This window comes from Polypterus senegalus, chromosome 8 (genome assembly GCF_016835505.1).
Source record: "Polypterus senegalus isolate Bchr_013 chromosome 8, ASM1683550v1, whole genome shotgun sequence".
NCBI classification, from domain to species: Eukaryota; Metazoa; Chordata; class Cladistia; order Polypteriformes; family Polypteridae; genus Polypterus; species Polypterus senegalus.
Genome location: NC_053161.1, coordinates 154,919,709 through 154,943,212, shown reverse-complemented (window position 1 = coordinate 154,943,212; position 23,504 = coordinate 154,919,709). Strand labels below are relative to the sequence as shown.

The window sequence follows — 23,504 nt, the reverse complement described above, 5'->3', positions numbered from 1 at the left end:
AACACACAACAATGAAATTGGAAATTGTGCAGAGAAGATGGATATCTCAGATGATAGGACTGTGGGGTATGAACATTTAATAGAGGAAGGTAGGCTGAAGCAGAACAAAGACATCATAAAAAGACATATGAAGAGACCAGAGATTTGAGTGTGCGGGCTGTGTAGAGATCTGTGGGTCAGGATAAGGGTTTTAAAACTGATCCTAGCAGAAATGAAAATCCAGTGAACTGGTTTAACAGGGCAAACCTTGTCATGCTGTTAGGTTGAGGTAGGTTTAGTGAAGCCACTTTCAGAAATGGTCCCATTTAAACAGTTTAATTTCATTTTCTGATGACATTGACATGATGGTAAAATGACTTGTTAATATGAAGGAATCATAGGTCTAGGATGTTGGAAATCTCTGGGTCCATGGTTCTTGAGGCTGATCATCCAATTCGCTGTGAAACACCCAATCTCACTGAGATTGCACAGATAGTGAAACAGCTGAGGGTAGGGAAGGCTGCAGGAATTTGGGGTATCCAGGGTGATCTTCACTAGGCTGCTGGTAATGTTGTCTTCTTGGTATTGCAAGCAATCTTTGTTTCCATCTGGGAGACAGACGTCATTCCAACTGACTGGAAAATGGGACTTGTCGTCCCTATCTGGAAAGGGAAGGGTGAACACCTGGATTGTGATAACTAAAGGAGGATAACACTACTCTCTGTGCCGGGTAAAGTCCTTTGTAGGGTCATCCTCAATAGGATCCATGATCACTTGCTCACCTATCAGCGACCAGAGCAGTCTGGTTTTATGCCTGAGAAGTCTACCATTGACCGCATCCTGGCACTGAGTGTTCTCATGGAGTACAAATGTGATATTGTCAGAGTTTCTTTGCAGCCTTTGTCGATTTTCGTAAAGCATTTGACTCAGTTAATCGAGTTGCTCTGTGGGACATTCTGAGACTTCTCGGGATCCTCTCAAAGTTGCTGGATATCATGGCCGAGGTGGAACCTCTTTGTTTTTTCCCAGTTGATTCTGGGGTTCGTCTGGGGTGTGTTCTTGCCCCTACTCTGTTCAATGCTTGTATGGACTGGGTGGTGGGCAAGGTTGTGTAGTCCAGCAGCTGTGGGACATTTGTTGGTAAAGAAAAATTCACTGATCTTGACTTTGCTGATGATGCTGTGATCTTCGCAGAGTCAATGGAGGCTCTGATCGAGGTGCTCGAGAGACTGATCGAGGAGTCCGAGTGTCTGGGCTTGCAAGAGTCCTGATAAAAACCAAGATCCAGGCCTTTAATGACCTCTTAGGCACAGCCATCAGCAGTTTGTCTGTTTGTGAAGAGAGCATCGACCTTGTCGAGAGGTTTACTTACCACGGCAGTGTCATTTTTGTCTCTTGTAACTCTTCCTATGAAGTCAGTAGATGGATTGTGAGAGCATGGGGTGTCATAAGGTCACTGGAAAGGTGTGTGTGGCGCTCCTGATATCTATGCAAAAGGACGAAGGTCCAAGTCTTTAGAGCCCTGGTGCTTCCTGTCTTGCTATATGGTTCCAAGACATGGACGCTATCCAGTGACCTGAGATGAAGGCTGGACTCCTTTGGTACTGTGTCTCTTCAGAAAATCCTTTTGTACTGTGGTTTGACTTTGTGTTGAATGAGCGGTTGCTCATGAAGTCCTGATTGAGGCACAATACCTGCATTGTGACGGAGGTTCAGTTACAGCACTATGGCCATGTGGCGCGATTCGCCAAGGGTGATCCAAATTGCAGGATCCTCATTGTTGAAGACCCAAGTGGCTGGACCAGGCCAAAGAAGACACCCACGTAACACCTGGCTGCGACAGATGTAGGGTCATTTCTGAAGGGTGGGACTGGACCACGTGTCTGCCTGGGGTGGTTGTCAACCAGGATCCCGAGCTGTTTCGTTGTGTAGTTGGTGCGGCAATGCAGTGTACCAGTGCATCCTCCCCAACCTGACCTGATAGGTCTTATACTAAATCTGTAATGTCAAGAGAAATGCATCTCACTTAAGCCACCTCAAGCCACTACAAAGTGAAGTTTTGTTAGTAGGTGACATTGCAAAGATGAATAAACACTTTACCGATGCTTTGTGTTATGAAAACCCAAAGAAGTGTTTGTTAATGTCTAATTACATAATAGTACATGAGTAATTGATGCAGTTTTGCACGACCCAAACTAAAGTGTTACCATGTTTTGGAAGTAACAGACTTGAGCTTTATGGTTCAGCCATTCTTTAAGGAGTGCTCCGAGCTGCCAGAACCTGTTCAATAAACTGAATTACATTGCCTCACTCCACACAGGTTATGTTTGAACAGACCACATGACATAGGGAATGCACACAACTGGCAGCCCAAATAAGACCAGCTGACTTTCATCAAGAAAAAAATAAAATAAAATGTTAATCGAAACCAACCAGTCAAAAGAAACCCAATCTGTGAAACTCATTATATTCAAACAAGTAAAGCAGATTAAGATCAGGTTCAGCATGAAATGCTACAATACATGAACAATGGAGACACCTACCTGACATGCTTTGAGACATCAGGTGAGTCACCAACTCGAACTTCAGCCCCTGTCAGCCTGGTGTCACAGCAGTCCAGTCTGTTGTAGACCACCACTGTGGAGATGGCGTAGCTGGCCTTCAGATTCAATCTCCACCAGGAGGGATACAAACTTTCGGTGTGGGTGCAGGTACCATCGCTGAAAACGCCACTTGTTTTACCATCTATGGCCAGGTTTGGAGATCCAAGGTTTCCATAGGGAGAAGACTGCTCTGCTATGCCTTGTCTAGCAATATTATTTGCTGTTAAAAAATGAGAGAATATTTGTTAAATATACAGAAGTTAATTATAGAAGTTTGTTAGTATAATAATATGGAATGAGAATGACCAAATTCCTAATGACTGATAGCCAGCCAACATCATTTAAAGACATCATAGAAACTTTAGGCTAGTTAGGTTCATGACCTTCATGAACAAATTTATTTGATGTACATTTTTAAGATATTCTGGGTCTGGTTTTCCTCACCTTCACCATTTTGTGTGTTTGGTTGCTTTGATGCTACACAGTTGATTTTTCCTATGAAGAATGCGCACCTGCGTCATCATGGCAGCTAATGTTAGATAAAATGGTGTCTGAACTTTGTGAAAATGTTTAGATTCTTAATTTGTTTTAGCTTTGAGTTTCTACTTTTAGTTTAGTGTGGCCCTGGTGAACGTTGGTAAAGTTCACGTTTAGTGTACTGATCACTGTAATGTCCTGAGGACTCTTCTTAAATGCATATAAAAGAATCTTCAAAAATTACTGCCACATCTCAGTTCTGTCCACAGCAACATTACTGAACATTTTCATTGTTGCTAACAGTCTTATTAAAGTCCCCTCAGTCCTCAATTTCATGCAATAGTTCCCTTTACAGTTTATAGTGAAGAGCTAAAGAATTGAGTTTCATTTTACATACCCACTTGCGATATTGCAGCTAAAATTCATTTTGCATGTGATTCAGTATAGCTCATTGAAAAACTTTATGATGCATTAAAAAAAAAAAAAACTCTTTTCCCAATGGTAACACCAAATCTCTAGTTTCAGCTACTCAGAGGTGCACTTTAGCAAGTGAAGTGAAATGCTTACAGCTGCAGCTCTGTGATTCAGTAGCTCCACTGGACAGCCAATTGGGCTGCAGCTTTTTGTCACATGGTTTACTTGACCTGCTTTAGATCACCCTCCCCCAACCCTAATCTTAACTGCAATGTAACCAGGCGTTACCACTCATGTATAAAATAAAGCAACAACCTCCTCAATGGAGTGGAGCTCTAGAGGTCCACAGCTAAAGTCTATTGAGTGAAGCAGACATCACCTTGACGAGGGGTGGGGTTGAAGGTGGAGGAGTGGTCACATCCAGCTCATCCTCTCTGATTGGCTATGAGGTGGGCATCATCCTGCTTGTAAAGTAAACTGGGTTTCCCGCCAGGAACTAAACACCATCATTCCTGTGTCAGTTTCACAACTTTTGCTGGACATGCCACACCATACTTGCGTGAAAATTCTTGCAAACAGAATTTACATATGCATAAACCTCAGACCCGCCACTACTCTTTTATGGAATTCATCTCAGCTACTTTTGTATAACTCTCTTCAATGAGTGCAGTTTCAGAGAGCTGTAACAAGTTTACAGGTAAAATACAGTTATAAACTCTACAAATTACTAATCCAGAAAAACACATCAGTTATTTTTTTATTATAAGAACTGCATTTTTTTGTAAACATTCAAAAGTGAATTATGAAGTAACACAAAACCTTATTACTGTAAATCGTCACTTCTTGCCTTCGTTTCATTTAAAGAATCAGTCAATAAATCCAGGGAGGAGAAACACCATATTACCATTAAACGCAGGTTTGCAGGGTGAGACGATTTCTACTCCATAGACCTCCACTTCACAGAGTGTCAGATACTGAGGCTGATTTGGCAGAACAACACTGACAAACTGACCTATCTTTCCATTACAGCAGATGGTGTGAACAGACCCAGGAGAAGTTACCTCAATTGTGCCACATCTGGAAGAGAAGAACATCTCAAAGACTAAGGAGAAAAGATTATCTTATAAAAAAATCACCAGAAGGTGAATAACTAAAGGATCACATGAAATTGTGAGGAACAGACAAGGGGTTAGATACCAGGAAAATAAAACAAGAAGCACTGATCACCAAAATCATTAATGGCAAAGAAGGTTACATCCAAAATAGACAGGCCAAAAGATCAAAGAACCAAACATGAAAACTACTACTGAAAATATTACAAGCCAAAATTAATTGGTAGTAAGTTTTAATTCATAAAACTTAGATATGATTTCTGCCACATCTCCAGATTCAATGGATGGGGAGCAATATGGACACAATCTTTCAGATGACCTCTATGTCGTTTGACCAGCAACATGCTACAGATCTATCTATCTGTCTATTGTGGACTATGGCCGGCCATTCATCCCTGCCAATATTCCCAGGCTGCCAGAGGGAGCCCTCCCTGCGACATGCAGATGCCCCGAATTCCAACAGGGCATCATGGACTATGAAGTTTTAATGCACAGCCCTGCTGGATAACGTTGGGGCCACCAGGGGACGCTGCAGGGAGGCACAGAGACGGTTATTTTCCATATAGCCCGGAAGTACTTCCATGTCACGAGGACGGAAGAAATAAAGTGCTTCCAGGCTGACGAAGAAAAGGAGTTTTCACCTGACCTGAAGTGCTGGGTAATCACATGACCTGAGGGATCAGAAGCACTTCCGGGTCATGGACTAAAAAAGACTGTGGGAGATCCCAGATGGAGGAGCTGAGTCGGGTGGCAGAGGAACAACGCGTCTGGGAGTGGAGAATTGATTATTGTGGATTTATCGTATAATTTATGAGTATAGTGGAGTGGAGGGTGCTTTGTGCACTTTATTATTGTGTTAATAAAACCAATTATTGGACTTTTACCTGGTGTCTGGCGTCTGATCTGAGGGTTCAAGGGATGACAGTGCCCTCTATCTATCTATCTATCTATCTATCTATCTATCTATCTATCTATCTATCTATCTATCTGTTATGTAGCACATTTTCTATCTATGCAGTTTAAGAATGATTTAGAAAAAGTGTAGTGAATGAGCTTTGTATTTTAGCAGATGTCACCATATTACTAGATCCCTAGAGTTTGCCAAATGCAAACAGAAGAATGAATTTCTGATATGGACAGACATGGGACATAACAGTTGTCACAAATGTACATGCCTGAGGATTGCCTTCTGTGCTTACCTACAGGATGTGATACCACCCTGTGAAGAGAGGGGTTGCTGTCTCTAATGGTTTCCTAATGGTTTCCTTTTCATCCCCCATAGAACTGAAAAACTGCTCCTTGACAGCAATGAAGCCAAGGAAGCCTTGCACCTTCCTGTCCACCCAGTATAAAAGGGAGGTGTCTCATTTGGATCTGACCTTGCTGGAGAGAAAGTCTTGCTAAATACCAAGTGACCAATTTAAGGGGCAACTGGCTAGTAAATATAGTTCCAGCAAGAGAGTATTTTTGCTTTTTTGTTTCAATTAAACAAGAGTTTTCCCAGTTGTCACCCCAATTATTCGGAATCACATGGCATCATCATTTGTCCTGCTACACAGTTAAGTAAAATCTCAGTACAAATGTAAAAAATGTGCTGTATAACGTCAAATCCAACATGATGTGCAGTTTTTGGACTCCATTACACAAAAATGAGATAACACTGGGAACTGTCCAGACAATATTTCTGACAGAAGGACTGTGGGATATGACCTTTTAGCAAAAATGTAATGAAGAAGGCAGAACAAAGACATCTTAAAAAGATGTAATGTCCATTTCCAGGCAGGAGAAATAAACCACATAGGCAAGTGGTAGCCTTAACTGGCCAATGCAGACTCAAAAAAACCCAAACAATGCCGAAAAAAACAGACAAAACAAAAAAACAACTAAATGTCAGCCATCTCTCAAAGTCATTTACATCCCTCTGTTACCTCCTTTACAAAAAAAAAAAAACAGAACTTCCTTAACAATTTCCCACCCCCCAGCATCCCAGTGCCTAGCCCCCGAGAACACTTCAAACTGTTGATGAAGAGCTGGCAATCGAGTGACTTGTCTGTGCCATGCAGGACCCGAAGAGACATCTGTACAGAATGATTTTTCTCTTCTATCTCCAGCGCCACATTAGGCTGTTCTTTTTGATTGATATCGGCTGGTGCTTCAATCCTTTCTTCTGCACCCAATTTTCTCTGGTAAGGCACCAACTGATCCTAATGCAGGAACATCTGAGTTCCCTCTTGATGATGTTTGCACCCAGTACACCATCTCACCCTCACACTCGAGCACATAGCATGGCCCTACCCACGCACTGTCAACTTTTGGGGAGTGATAGTTTAGTTTGTGGGGACTATACAATCACACTTGGTCACTGGTGCAGTATGGGTGTCCTGTTGCTCTGATGTCATAATGCTGCTTTTGGGTTAGGCCAGCCTTGTGCAGATGCTCCCGTGTGAATGGATGGGTTTTGTAGATTCAGACCTGAAGACTGCGGGCATACTCAGGTCCAGACTGCCACTCTCACCTTTCCGGTAGCAAACCATATTCAAGAGAGGCTGGCGAACTCAGTTCCCAGCCTAACATTTGCAGGACAGGGGTGCACTGTGCAGAGTGCTACACTGCTGCCCGGCATGCCAGGAGAACCAAGGGCATTTGCTTATCCCAGTTGCTTTGGTCCTTGTCGACCATCATTGCCAACTGAGCAGATAAAATACAGATCAACCACTCTGACGTTGCTCTGTAGGTGGAGTGAAGTGATGAATGTTTTTCAAATATGGAGGAGGTCACACACACAATGAAAAAGTTGCTGTCAAAATTATGCTCCTGGTCCAAATGGAGTTCCAGTGTCATGTAAAACCTAGTAAAAATGCCATCAACTAGGGTATTAGCCATGGTTTCCATATCTTGATTAGAGATAGAGGACACCACTTGGAGAAATTGTCTTCCCCAATGAGGGTGTACTTATTTGCCTGTTGAGAACAGGGAAAAAGCCCCAGTATTTCTAAACCGACCTGCTCCATAGGCAGACCAACTTGTTGAAGGGGGCAACCAATTGTTCAGAGGGCCGTGTTCGAGCTGTACACACATCACAGCAGTGGCAGTGGCCTTCAACATCTCGTCAGCACGAAAACTAATAAATAACTAAAACATCTGTCGGAACCGCCTCAGTGTCTCACCGACCCCAAAGTGGCCAGATCCCACACCCCTATACACCGACCTAAAAATATCATCCTGCACCCCCTTTGGCACTATCACCTGCCAAGTGACCTCTCCAGTGGCAGGGGCTCGCCATCATTTCATAATCACCCCATCCAGAATGGCCAAATTGTCCCACTGAGCCCAGAGGCCCTTAACAGTCAGACCCTTTGGGGCCATTTTCTCCCAACTAGGCCTGCGATTTTCTGTCACCCAGGCTCTAACTTTCTTTATCTCCAGGTCCTGGTAATGCCAAATCCCCGAATTACATTGCCCCTCAGGCAGAACTAACACAGAGCAACTGTGTTCCACCTTCTTTGTCCGCTCTTGGTCCAACTGACAGCACCTATAGTTACATTTTGTCTAGTCACATGGCCTAAAGGATAGCGCCACAGCATTATGATGCTGACCAACCCCTGGCGATGTTGGATTTCAAACTGAAATGACTATAGCCATTCCAGCCACCATATCACTTGCTCCTCTGGTTCCCTAAAAGACATTAGCCATTGCAAGGATGTGTGGTCACTGCACAGTGTAAATGGAGTCCCTTGTAAGTAGTGTCGAAAAATGCTGGACCATCTCCACTAAGGCCAGGAGCTCTTTCCACTTGATACAATAATGTTGTTCTTCTCTGTTTAAGGCTCAGCTGAAGTAGGCAACTACTTGCTCTCCCTGGGAGTATGGTTGTGACAAGACGGCCACTAGGCCTACATTGCTGGCATCTGTGTCTAAAACAAAATGCAGGGCAGGATCAAGTTGGACCAGGATAGGAGCCAAGTCCTTCATGGCTTGGAAAGCGCATTGTTCTTTTACTCCCCAGCATAAACACTGGCCCTTCTTTGTGAGCTGGTGGAGGGCTGCAACAACATTATTGAACCCGGGGACAAACCACCAGCAGTAGGACGTCAATCTGAGGAATCCTCAGATTTGCTGTACGTTTAACTGGGGTCGGCCAGTCCCAGATAGTAGTTGAATCCCAGCCTCCTGAAATCTCGCTAACATGGTCCAAAGGGAGTGCAAAGCAGCTTCAAACGTGGGTCCATGTGCCATCGCATTGTCCAAACATACCAGGCATCTGGAATGAGGGATACCCACCAGGACATGATCCATTAGCCACTCGAAAGACTCTGGTGGGATGCAAAATGCAAATGGAAGCACTCACAATTGCCAAAACCCACCCCATGTCAGGAATGCAATTTTCTCCTTGGCTTTCAGAGTCGAATCCAATGACCAGTAGCCACTTTTAAATCTAGCATTGAGATCCAATGCACCCCAACACCAAATCAAGGGCCTCATCAATTCTGGCAAACGGATACAAGAGCTGCATTTACCCTGTGATAATCAATGCAAAAACACCACTCTCCTGATTTCTTTTTAACCAAAATAACAGGGGAGCACCAAGGAGAATCTGACAACTGGATAATTCTGGCATTCAACGTGTTGATTATCGCTGGTCAACAACCATTTTGCTACTGGCATTTTTTCACCTGTACTTTAACAAATTTCACTTGCTGACTCCAAATCTGAAAACCATTTTCGTCCAGCACGTCCCGTTTTTTAGTTATGATGTTCCAGGTCTTGGACAACTAAGGTGACTGGACAGTAAAGCCGATGCATTTCAGCATTTAAGAAAGAAGTTTGGTCTCAAGAAAAGTGAAGACAAAATTAAGGAAGGTGTTTTTGTTGGCCTTGAAATCCGTGAACTGATGCTTGACGATGAGTTCAAAAACAAACTGAAGCCAACTGAATCAGCACCCTCATTCATGCAGGTTGTCCAGAATTTTCTTGACAAGCACAGAGTAGAGAATTATACTGAGCTTGTGGAGAATATGCTGAAAGTATATTAGCTTAAGGGAGCCAGAATGTCACTGAAAACGCAGTTTTTACATTCTCATCTCGACTTTTTTCCACCAAATCTAAGCAATGTCAGAGATGAGTATGGGGAAAGATTTCATCAAGATATAAAGGTGATGAAAAACTGATATTGGGGAAAATTCACTCCGAGCATGATGGGTGACTACTGTTTGTTCTTGCAAAGACAGACAGATGTGCAGTACAAGCACAAAAGCGAGTGCCTCCAATAATTTTGGGTACGCTGACCTCACTTTTATATTGACATAAATTGACCTAAATATGCGTTAACTTCTCTCTGGTATCGTTTTCTGTTTTATTTTTTTCAGAATAAACACATCAAAACAATTTTGGTCGGACATAGTCCAAACTCCAGATATCTTGTTGATATATTGATATTCAAAAGTGTCAAAACGTCAATAATGTGAATTTTAAAAAACCTGACGTGCTAGCTTAATTCCGATTGCTTATATGAAATCAGTGTAAAAAAAACTTAATTAAGAGCTGCTCTGACGTTCCCAGAAGAAAACAAAAAATGTTTTTTTGTAGACCAGTGTTACCAGCTGATTTGCCTCAATCTGCTGAACCAGGGGCATGCACAGTGGAAGTTGTTTGATTGGGGATGCATCTCCCGTGTCGATGTGTGATGGACAAGGTGGGTTCCTTAGAGGAGCTGGCAAGAGAGTCTTCAAATTCTTCCAATATATCCCTAAGTCGTTGTTGATGTGGTTCCATTAGTCCCTGGCAGCTTCTTTCCCAGAGGCCTTCCAGAGTGTCATTCTATTGCCCACCATTTTTGATTATGAGGGTGAAGGAGGCTCTCAGTTGGTTGACAGAATGAGGAGGCAGGCCCAACCGAGGCTTACAGCTCATTAAATGACAGGAAGCACTGCTGGGTATCAACAGGATCCCTTGGCCAAAATCAATCTGAGCCTGGGCTTTAGATAAAAAGTATATTCCCATAATGCAAAGGTCTCTAATTTTTGCTATCTAAATGGGAAATGTCCAAACGTGTCCTCCTATTTATGGGAGAGCAGTGGTGCAGCCCTCCATCGTAGCTCGCTCGTCCATGGTGGTAACGAATTGGCCGAGAAGGACTTGTAAGGAACAGTTCTTAGGCAACAGGTTGCGTTACACTACATAGGCATAGCCCCAGTACCTATCAAAGCCTTCACATCAGTGTCCTAAATTTAAATAGGCAAATGACAATAATCTCCACAGCCTAACTGCCCCACAGTAATCATCAGCTTGTCCCCGGTCTGAATTTGTTGTTGGTTGCAGAGGGACTGCTGTAGAGTCTGGAAACGTCCTACCTATTCTGAACCCTGGCCGTTTCCTTATATTTCTCTGGACCTCAGTACAGTTGTTGGGTAAAAAGGCCAAAATCAACGAAGATGTCCGGGATAGGCCACAACGCCAGCAGGTATTATGTGTATTGGAGGAGGTTGATGCTCTAAAAGGTTCAGTCCCACCAGGGGAGTTCCTCCTGTGGGCTCTTCTCCTAGGCACAACTCATGGTCATGGGGTGGCTGATGACACATCTGTTCCTACTCCCTCTCGCGACTCTCAGCCTGGGTTGATTCCCCTTCACATACCAGTTCAAACTCGACAACACACTTGAGAGAGTTCTCTAGAGTTGTGGGTTGGACAAGTTACATGTGATGGCACAGTGCCAGACAAAAACAGAACGACCATGTGTCAACCACCTCTCAAACTCCTTTTCACCCCTCTGTTACCTCTTTTTGCAGAAAAAAAAACAGAACTTCCTTAACAACTTCCTGTCCCCCAGCATCCCAGTGGCTGCTTTTTTTGAGAGTGGCAGATGTGGCTCCTTTGCCCGCCCCTCTCCACAAAACTCTGAGCAACCCCATTTACATGACTTATTTAGGATACGTTGCCTATGTGGCAGTTTTCCAGACTGTTTCAAAGACTTACGAGGAGACTAGAGACTAGAGGGAGTGGGCTGTGCAGAGACCTGTGGGTCAGGGCAATGGTTTTCAAATGGATCTCAGCACAAATGAATACCCAGTGGAGTGGCATAACAAGGAAAACCTTGTCAGGCTGTTGGGCTTGAGGTAGGCTTACTGACACCAGTTCTGGTAATGGTCCCATTTAAACAATTTCATTTGATTTTCTGGTGACATTGACATGATGGTAAAATGAATTGTTAATATGAAGGAATCACAAGTTTTATAGTAAATCTTTAATATCAAGAGAAATGCATCTCAGTTAAGCCACCTCAAGCTACTGTAAAGTGAAGTTTTGTTAGTAGGTGATATTGCCAAGATGAATAAACACTTTATAAGTGTTATGAAAACCCAAAGAAGTGTTTGTTAATGTCTTATTAAATAACAGTACATGACTAATAGATGCACTTTGCATGACCCAAACTAAAGTGTTACCATGTTGTGGAAGTAACAGTCTTGAGCTTTATGTTTCGGCTATTCATTAAGGAGTGCTCCGAGCTGTCAGAACCTGTTCAATAAACTGAATTATGCTGCCTCAGTCCACATAGGTTATGTTTGAAGAGACTTTATGACACAGGGAATGCACACGACTAGCAGTCCGAATAAGATCAGCTGAGTTTCATTAAAAGTAAAAATAAAATGTTAATGAAAACCAGAGAAGCAAAAGAAACCCAATCTGTGCATCTCATTACAGTCAAACATGTATCACAAGAAAAGCAGATTAAGATCAGGTTCAGCATGAACAATGGAGGCACCTACCTGACATGCTTTGAGACATCAGGTGAGTCACCAACTCGAACTTCAGCCCCCGTCAGCCTTGTGTCACAGCAGTCCAGTCTGTTGTAGACCACCACTGTGGAGATGGCGTAGCTGGCCTTCAGATTCAATCTCCACCAGGAGGGATACAAATTTTCGGTGTGGGTGCAGGTACCGTCACTGAAGATGCCACTTATTTTACCATCTATGGCCAGGTTTGGAGATCCAAGGTTTCCATAGGGGGAAGACTGCTCTGCTATGCCTTGTCTAGCAATATTAATTGCTGTACAAAATTAGAGAATATCTGTTAAACATATGGAAGTCAATTATAGAAACTTTTAAGAATAAAAATATGGAATGTGTATGACACAATTCTCAATCAGTGCAAACTAGCCAACATCATCCAAAGACATCATAGACACTATGGCCTTCATGACTTTCACAGACACCATTTTTTATAGAATTCTTTAAGATATTGTTGGGTCTGGTTTTCATAGACTTGACCATTTTGTGAGTTTGGTTGCTATTATGCTACACAGTTGCTTATTCACATGATGAACATGCACCTACGTCTAATGAACTTTGTGAAAATGTGTAGATTCTGATTTTGCTTTAGCTTTAAGTTTCTGCTTCTAGTTTGGTGTAGTCCTGTGAATGCTGGTAAAATTCACGCTTAGTGTACCGACCTCTGCCAACGCCCTGAGGACTCTTCTCAAAAGCACATAAAAAAAGAGTAATCAAGGATAACCGCCACATCTTGACTCTGCCCGCAGCAACATTACTGAACATTTTCATTATTTGTAACAGTATTAGTAAAGTCCCCTCAGTGGTCAGTGGTCAGTTTCATGCACCAGTTCCCTTTATGTAGAGAAGATCAAAAGAGACAAGCTTCATTTTACACACCAGTTTGCAATATTGCGGGTTAAATTCATTTTGCATGTGATTCAGTAAAACTCATTGAAAAGTTTTATAATGCAAAAAGAAAAACTAAGAACAAGAAGATAAAGAGGTAAGGAATCAAAAACCCATCTCAGCCAAAATCACAGCAGAAATGTGAAGGGATAAAAATGAAGGACTAATGCAGCTATTCCTACATGCAAGCTTCTGTCACCCTACAAGTGGCAAAACTGTCACAGAGTAATGACACTTTAAAGGACAGTTTGGGTAAATAAAGTAAGGGGAACACACATCGAACTCACAGCAAACCACAGGGCAATACAGACCACTCTTCTTGGTAGTAACACCAAATCTCACCTTTCAGCTACTTAAAGGTGCATATTAACATGTAAAGTGAGATGCATCCAGCTGCAGACCTCCGCACCTCTGTGATTTAGTAGCTCTGCTGGACAGCCAATTGGACTGCAGCTTTTTGTGAGATGGTTTACTGGACTTGAGTCAGATCACCCTCCCCTAACCCTAATCTTAACCGCTGTGTAACCAGGCGTTACTACTCACGTATTAAATAAAGCAACAACCTCCTCAATGGAGTGGAGCTCTAGAGGTCAACAGCTAAAGTCTATGGAGTGAAGTAGACATCACCTTGATGAGGGGTGGGGTTGAAGGTGGAGGAGTGGTCACATCCAGCTCACCCTCTCTGATTGGCTACTAGGTTGGCATCATCTTGCTTGTAAGGTAAACTGAAAAGTCTCTCTGACAGGAACTAAACACCATCATTCCTGAGTCAGTTTCACAACTTTTGCTGGACATGCCACACTATACTTGTGTGAAAATTCTGGCAAACAGAATTCATGTTTGCATAAACTTCTGGCCCACCACTATTTAATGGGAATCATGTCAACTCCTTTTTGTATAATGCTCTTCAATGAGTACAGTCTCACGAGAGCTGTAACAAGTTTATAGGTAAAATGCAGTTATAAACTTTACAAATGAAAAAATCCAGAAAATACACATCAGTTATTTTTTTACTATAAGAAATACATTTTGTTATAAACATTCAAAGGTGAATTATGAAGTAACACAAAACCTTATCACTGTAAACCGTTGCCTCTTGCCTTCATTTCATTTAAAGAATCAGTCATTACATGCAGGGAGAACAAACATTGTATTACCATTTAATGCAGGTTTGCAGGGTGAGACGATTTCTACTCCGTAGACCTCCACTTCACAGAGTGTCAGATACTGAGGCTGATTCGGCAGGACAACACTGACAAACTGACCTCTCTTTCCATTACAGCAGATGGTGTGAACAGACCCAGGAGAAGTTACCTCAATTGTGCCACATCTGGAAGAGAAGAACATCTCAAAGAGTAAGGAGAAAAGATTATTGTCTTATAAAAAACCACCAGAAGGTGAATAACTAAAGGAGCACACGAAATTGTAATGATGAATCAGTTAAGAGGCCAAATACCAGGTAAATAAAATAAGAAGCACTGATCTCCAAAACCATTAATGGCAAAGATGGTCATAGCCAAAATAAACAGGCCAAAAGGTCAAAGAACCAAAACAACAAAACGTTTTCTGAAAAAAATTACAAGGCAAAATTAAATTAGTAGTAAATTTTTATTCATAAAACTTAGATATGATATCTGCCACATCACCTTCAATGGATGGAGAACAATATGGACACAATCTGTTATGTGTCATGTGACCAGCAACATTCTACAGATCTATCTATCTATCTATCTATCTATCGATCTATCTATCTATCTATCTATCTGGTTTTAGAATAATTTAGAAAAAAGTGTAGTGAATGACCCCCGTGACTCTGTAGTTAGGATATAGCAGGTTGGATAATGGATGGATGGATGTAGTGAATGAGCTTTGCATTTTTGCAGTTGTCACCATATATGGAAGTTCATAATGAATATTTATTCATAATTCTGCCACATCTCTTTCTTTAACGAGTTGCCAGCAATCTGGACACAATCTGCCAAATGACCCCCATGTCATGCGATCAGAAACATGCAATGCAACTGTAAACACTACGACCATAGCCTCATAAAAAATGGAAGCAACAAATGGAATGCAAAAGGGAATTGTCAGAATAACAAATCAGCAAATAACAATCGCCACAGAATAAGAAATGAGGATTCATGACATATTTTAATTAAATAATAGTTAAATATAGTGGTTTATGTTTTGCTACCAAGTAAGAAATAACAGATTGATTACATTAAAATATGTAATAATTGTAATAGTTTACTAAAGAACATTACATTGAGCTAAAACAGGTTACCATTTTAGAATATAAAAACCTGAACATAACAGGATCCAAAATTCAATTTTTACAGTAATCGACATGGGGTCAGATGCACCATACAGCATTGGCAATACATGTAAAAATGTCCACTAAAGATGTGAAATCAGGTAACCAATAATGATACATTTGGGGATTATCACTCCTTCATCAGGGCCAGACGTTCTATAAAACTGGTGCACAGCTACAATGGGTCAAGTAATTATAGTTGCATTAAATTTAAGGGTTTCAGCTTTCATTTTAAAATGCATTACAGATTTGTTGTGCCACTATTTTTTGCGTTCCAATAGCACCACTTTATTATCTTCATTTTTTGCATCCTTCCTTGTAAGACTGAAACGAATTACATTACATACGAAGTACAATGGAACAGAGCCACAGACTGAAAAGGGAGACACAGCCTTCCTAAGGTCTGAAAGCAATGAGAAGAACAACATTTTTCTAAAAATGACTTGAAGGCATCAAAAGGTAAAACATTTCTTGAGTTCCTATGGAAGCATTCACAATAGTTGAGTAATCAAATACTACAGTATAATGTACACTTTTCTTTTCATAAATATAAAGTTTGATAGAAGAAAGATCTACACAATGAGTGTTTTTTTCAAAAGATGGAGGAATATCATAAGAGTGTGGAGGTTTAATGGTCTTCTCATACATTCCTGAGAGTCAGATTATGACCTTCATCAGTGCCACCCAGAGCAATAGAAGGTGGGATTGAACTGACGGCCTTATTGCTTACAGTCAAATGTTTAGACATTAAATGACAGTCAACGGCTGGGGGTGGGCTTCAGCTAACATGAGAACTGCTCCATAGTCACAACTTTGGGTCCCATTTTGGTACACAAAATAACTTAAAAAGAAACTGGAAACATGACGCATAAACAAAATAGCATAATACATGAAAAATATATGCATATACTGTATATTGTGATTCAAGATAAGGGTATACAGGCATCCTGGCCATGATGATTGGTATTTCCTTTCCCTGTCAGAAGGCCAATATAATGGAAGGACTGTGGATGACTATCTCCCAGGGCCATGTATTCCCTGCCTGTGCTTAGTGACAGCATCCCTCTGCTTTAGGTCTTATTTGGACAACCACAAGGCTTTGTGGGAGTTATAGTTCTAATGGGCTGCCCCATTGGGGTCCTTGGGTGCTGCTGGAGGGAGCTCCAATGTCTTGTAGAGGTTCTTCTCAACCAGGAAGTTCTTCTTGGGTATAACACTGAAGTGTCAGAAGTACTCCTGGGTTTGACTTGAAAAGGAGCCCACTGTCTCATCAGGGCATGTTGCTCTTGGGGTGGAAGAGGACAATGCTCGTCAGAAGAAAAAAGAATGAAAGTGGAAGGATGGAAGGACAGAGGGATTTATTCTTTTCATTGAAGTTATTATGTTAACTACCTTCTATACTATACTGTATAGTAATTCTTCATTTACTACCATGAACAAAATCAAATTACTGTCCATATCAACATCTAAACAACTAAATTGGATTTACAAAGTTTATATAAAGAAGGGGACACACAGAATACTGCATTTAACACAACATCTGAACCCCGTGGGTATCTGGTTATGCCTTACGGACTTAAAACTGACCCAGCAGCAGTTCAATCTTGTGTAAATGACATTTAAAGATAGAGGATATCTGGGGAAATCTATTCTGATCCATGCTGAAAACCCTTTCTCTCAATAATTTTGGTGATCATATTATGGAAGTTAAATAAGACAGAACGGTTTATTTGTGACATTACAACAACAATAAGAATTTCTTTCTTGTATAGCCCAAAATCATACAAGGAATGCTGCAATGGGTTTCAACCGGCCTTGTTTTTTGACAGCCCCTAAGCCTTGACTCCCTAAGACAAGAATAAAAAAATCCTCCAAACAAAATCCCTTTATAGAGAAAAAAAATAGAAGAATTCTTGAGAAAGGCAGTTCATTGAGAAACCCCTTTCCAAGTAGGTTGGGCATGCAATGGGTGCCAAAAATTGGGGTAAATATAAGACACAAAATAGAATACAAAGTAATCCTCTCATTACATGGCCAATCTATCATTGCCACATCAGGAATACAACAGTACAATAGTAAAGTACATTAGAAAAGTGCATCTTCCAAAAGACTTCAGTTTTGTTTTTAGAATATCATTTTTTTATAGGTTACATTCATTAAAGCAAGGGCATTGATTTGTTTGGCTTGTTAATTGTTAGCAACCTTTTATTAAGAATTTGAATATGATAATTAGTCCGAATACATCTCCAATTCACTTGGCAATCTTTATTATTATTATTATTATTTTTATTATTACTGTTATTATTATTATTACTGTTATTATTATTATTATTATTATTATTATTATTATCTAATTTTATTTGCTTTTCTTTTCTTGTTACAATCTCTTTAACATCTTGTAAAGCACTTTGAGCCACATTCATTTCATGAGTTGTTGTTGTTTGGGACAGATTTCTCAAAAAGGAAAAAGTTATAAGATAATGATAACAAGTAAGTGGAGCTAACTAGATAGTGCTTGACATTATTTCAGTCAAATAACCCTCCCACAACTCCAGTCTTAGCAATAGTATAAAAGGGTGGAACTTTGGAGGACTACGGCCAGACTGTATTAGTGGTTCGTGGAATCAACTCCACCTACATTTATTGCCCATTTATGTTAAGGTAAAGCCCAGCCACAGACAGGCAGACACCTAATGTCCCGATTATACACACGCTTTATTCCAGCACAACAACACAGTGCACAATTAACCACAATAATGCTCTCAGTCCCTTCTCTCTCTCTCTCTCTTTCTCTTTGGCCACCTCCTCCTCCTTACTCAGGCTCCTGTCTTTTCCCTCCTGACTCTAACCCTGAGTGGAGTGCGGTGGCCTCCTTTATATAGCACCGGGAAGTGCTCCAGATGCTTCTTGATTAGCATCTGGAGCACTTCCAGGTGTGGCGGAAGTGCCGTTGACCACAGTTCTGGAACTGCCCAGGCGCCCCCACAGGGTTAAGCGTCCCGGCTTCGTGGCCCCCATGCAACCAAGGAAGGCTGCCCTCTCACGTTCCAGGGAAAATACTGCCCCTCTCCCGGTCCTTCCCATCTCCCGGCGTCCCGGTGGGGCAATGTCGCCAGATATCTGTCACAAAGCTTAACAATATATAAAAGAGACAGACATCTGATTTTCTGCCAGGAGCTAGAGAAAACCTTTGCAACTCCTGTGTCATGACAAAGCAGCGTCTGTTGGAAAGAGTTTGAGTAAAAGAAAAAATGTGAGAGGAAAGGGATACAAGTATGAAAAATACTCAGGAGCAATAAACTCTCACTGCGGACCTCCAGAGCTCCACTCCACTGAGGATGTTGTTGCTTTATATTATACATCAGTGACAACGCCTGGTTACACTAAGGTTAAAATAAGGGGTGGGGAGGAGTTATCTACTCAAGTCACATAAACCATGTGACAAAAAACTGCAATCCAATTGGCTGTCCAGCGGAACTACTGATTCGTAGAGCTGCAGAGGTCTGCAGCTGGACGCATCTCAACAAAAGGGACAACTGGGGTCAACTGACAGACTAAAGTCAAAACACTTTCCGAGAGTAAAAAAGTGCGATGAACAATTTTGCAGTAACAACAACAACAACAACAACATTTATTTATATAGCACATTTTCATACAAACAGTAGCTCAAAGTGCTTTACATATTAAATAATAGAAAAATGAAAGACACAATTATAAAACAAAATAAATCAACATTAACATCAAATAAGAGTAAGGTTCAATGGCCAGGGGGCAGAAAAAACAAAAAACTCCAGACGGCTGGAGAAAAAATAAAATCTGTAGGGATTCCAGACCATGAGACCGCCCAGTCCCCTCTGGGCATTCTACCTAACATAAATGAAACAGTCCTCTTTGGATTTAGGATTCTCACGGAAGGGCTTGATGATGATGATGATGGTCACGTAGACTTCTGCCTTTTAATCCGTCCATCATTGTTAGAGCATCATGAAGCTTTGAGTAGGTGGAGGTGGCGCAGGCCACCACCACAAAGAAACCGGAAAAAGAAACAGAAAAGAGAGTAGGGGTCAGTACCGATTTTAGAGCCACCATGAATAGTTATTTTGAGGAGATTGAACATACAGAGTATCAGGATTAAGTTAAATTACGATTAAAATGAAGTTATAAAAGGCCATGTTAAAGTAATGTGTTTTCAGCAGTTTTTAAAGTGCTCTACTGTATCAGCCTGGCGAATTCCTATTGGCAGGCTATTCCAGATTTTAGGTGCATAGCAGCAGAAGGCCGCCTCACCACTTTTTAAGTTTTGTTCTTGGAATTCTAAGGAGACACTCATTTGAGGATCTGAGGTTACGATTTGGAATATAAGGTGTCAGACATTCCGATATATAAGATGGGGCGAGATTATTTAAGGCTTTATAAACCATAAGCAGAATTTTAAAGTCAATTCTGAATGACACAGGTAACCAGTGTAGTGACGCTAAGACTGGTGTGATGTGTTCGGATTTTCTTTTCCTAGTTAGGATTCTAGCAGCTGCATTCTGCACTAGTTGCAAATGATTTATATCTTTTTTGGGTAGTCCAGAGAGGAGTGCGTTACAGTAATCTAGTCGACTGAAAACAAACTCATGAACAAATTTCTCAGCATCTTTCAATGATATAAGAGGTCTAACTTTTGCTATGTTTCTTAAGTGAAAAAATGCTGTCCTAATGATCTGATTAATATGTGATTTAAAATTCAGATTACAGTCAACAATCACCCCAAAGCTTTTTACCTCCGTCTTGACTTTTAATCCTAATGTATCCAGTTTATTTCTAATAGCCTCATTGTATCCATTATTGCTGATCACTAAAATTTCAGTTTTCTCTTTATTTAACTTGAGAAAGTTCCTATTCATCCATTCTGAGATACTAGTCAGACATTGTGTTAGTGAATCAATAGAATCAGGGTCATCAGGAGCTATTGATAAGTACAGCTGTGTGTCATCACAGTATATAAAATCTTCTTCTTTCGGCTGCTCCTATTGTTTGCCTTCAATGTACTAAGATGGCACTTTGTGCAAATTTGGTGTAATTTTTCTTGACACATAAGCATTCAATTGTTTTCTTTTTGGAGTTTGCTCACATATAATTTAATATGACATTCATTTGTAATGCACACAGAGAGGTGTGTCAGGAGAAACCTGTTCTTCGTAAAAAGACCTCACGCAGACACAAGCAACCTAGTAAGCATGTGGGTCAAACATTGTGAACATGATATCTGCGCGGATAGGTTTAACAAAAGAAAACATGCAAGTCTTGGCTGTTTGAAATTCTCTTGTGAAAAGCAAGAAACTGATGCAGAAACACAAACCGATAAATGAGAACACAATTAAACCAGAGTTTCAGTACAAAATGAGAGGCTGCCTTTTATTGACAGATTGGGGTCACAGAAAACCTGACACCAGGACTGTGGTCTGAAACGCAAGCTTACACTTTTTCTCTGATAAACTATAAAGCTTTGTCTTCAAAGCTAAAATGATCCATTACTAGTTTCTCTTCTACAGTCGTGGCCAAAAGTTTTGAGAATGACACAAATATTAATTTTCACAAAGTTTGCTGCTTCAGTGTTTTTAGATCTTTTTGTCAGATGTTTCTAAGGTATACTGAAGTATATATTTACAAGCATTTCATAAGTTTCAAAGGATTTATCGACAATTACATTATGTTTATGCAAAGAGTCAATATTTGCAGTGTTGGCCCTTCTTTCTTTGTCAAGACATCTGCAATTCTCCCTGGGAGGCTGTCAATCAACTTCTGGGCCAAATCCTGACTGATGGCAGTAGCCCATTCTTGCATAATCAATGCTTGGAGTTTGTCAGAATTTGTGGGGTTTTTTTTGTCCATCCGCATCTTGAGGATTGGCTACAAGTTCTCAATGGGATTAAAGTCTGGGGAGTTTCCTGGCCATAGACAGAAAAGTTTGATGTTTTGTTCCCCGAGCCACTTATTTATCACTTTTACCTTATGGCCTGGTGCTCCATCCTGCTGGAAAAGGCTTTGTGTGTCACTAAATTGTTCTTGGATGGTTGGAAGAAGTTGCTCTCAGAGGATGTTTTGGTCCCATTCTTTATTCATGGCTGTGTTCTTAGGCAGAATTGTGAGCGAGTCCACTCCCTTGGCTGAGAAGCAACTCCACACATGAATGGTTTCAGGATGCTTTACTGTTGGCATGACACATGATTGATGGTAGAGCCACTCACCTTTTCTTCTTTTGGATGCCCCAAGCAATCAGAAAGGGGATTCATCAGAGTAAATGACTTTCCCCCAGCAGTCCTCATCAGTCCAATCCCAGAATATCTGTCTGTCCCAGATGTTTTTCTTGGCTTCTTTGCTGCCCTTCTTGACACCAGGCCATCCTCCAAAAGTCTTTGCTTCACTGTGTGTGGAGATGCACTCACACCTGTTGGCTGCCGTTCCTGAGCAAGCTCTGCACTGGTGGTGCCCCAATGCTGAGCCATAAATAAAGAATGTGACCAAAACATCCTCTGAAAACAACTTCTCCCAACCATCCAAGAACAGTTTGATGACACACAATTCCTTTTCCAGCATGATGGAGCAGCTGGGCCATAAGGCAAAAGTGATAACTAAGTGGTTCGGCTAACAAAACATCGAACTTTTAGGGTCCATGGCCAGGAAACTCCCCATTGAGAGCTTGTGGTCAATCCTCAAGAGGTGGGTGGACAAACAAAAACCCACCAGCTCTGACAAACTCCAAGCATTGATTATAAAAGAATGGGCTGCCATCAGTCAGGATTTGGCCTTGAAGTTGATTGATAGCCTGCCAGAGTGAATTGCAGAGGTCTTGACAAAGAAAGAAGGGCCAACACTGCAAATATTAACTCTTTGCATAAACTTAATATAGTTGTCAATAAAGCCTTTGAAACTTATGAAATGCTTGTAATTATACTTTAGTATTACATAGAAGCATCTGACAAAAAAATCTAAAAAAAACTGAAGCAGCAGACTTTATGAAAATTAATATTTGTGTCATTCTCAAAACTTTTGGCCTTGGCTGTACTTTTTGAGCATCCTTTCAGTGGACAATTAAAAGTTTGGTTTCTGTTGTTATTCATTGTTTTCTGTAGCTGAGACATGTGTATTAGGAAGACTGCAAACTATCAAGGGAGACAAAGTTTATCTTGGAATCATCAGGTGCAAGGACACCAGATCTTCAAAACATCTATCTATTTATTTAAAAAAGTCCAGTTTAGAGTTGAACCATTATATTTCTGCCAAATGAGAAGAAACCAGTGGACAAGGAGAGGTACCACATTGACAGGGGTGGACCATGTAAACTATGCACAAACTGTGACTGGGATGAGATTTGAGGCTGGGACATTAAAGATGTGGTGGAGCAGCACAGTACCATAAAAATACTAATGCCACCATTCCAGAATTTTCTTTTCTATGTGCAGACTTCTGAAATGTTAACATTAACTTGCCTAACTAATAACAAAAGAGTGACATGTTAAAGATTAGCAAACCATGCAAGTTCATGTACCTCTCACAACACAAAAAACAATAAAACAGTGGGATGCTGGTGCTCAGTCTGTCTCAATTCGATCACATCACTGTGATATCCTCTAACACTGCCATCATCTGGCAAAATACAGCTTTTGGAGATTTAAGCATAAACTAAAGTGAGAGCCTTGCAACCTCCCACTGCTGAGAAGAATCATTTAGCTATGAACTACCTACACTGAAACAACAGCATCTCAACTTTAGAACTGAATGTCTCTTAAAGCGCAAAAGGACAAACCACAGTAACACAGAAAGACCATGCAGACTACACACACTGCACGATATGAACACAAGACTCTGGGATGTCTGGAATTATCAATTACTTTCTCATAGGCAGGTGTTTGCTGGGCAGTACGACACAGACAAACAACTGAAA

At 41.0% G+C, this 23,504-nt stretch overlaps 1 protein-coding gene across 1 annotated transcript in view; it reads right to left on the bottom strand.

The window, feature by feature from the left end:
• The window catches only part of LOC120533182, a 74,578-nt gene that overhangs the window by 24,264 nt on the left and 26,810 nt on the right, over positions 1-23,504 (bottom strand). Inside the window, exons 4-7 of the mRNA XM_039759913.1 lie at positions 14,415-14,587; positions 12,349-12,628; positions 4,378-4,550; positions 2,523-2,802 (exon numbers count right to left, since the gene is read on the bottom strand). Coding sequence (XP_039615847.1) covers positions 2,523-2,802; positions 4,378-4,550; positions 12,349-12,628; positions 14,415-14,587 — 906 coding nt within the window. The remainder of the gene's footprint in view (positions 1-2,522; positions 2,803-4,377; positions 4,551-12,348; positions 12,629-14,414; positions 14,588-23,504) is intronic.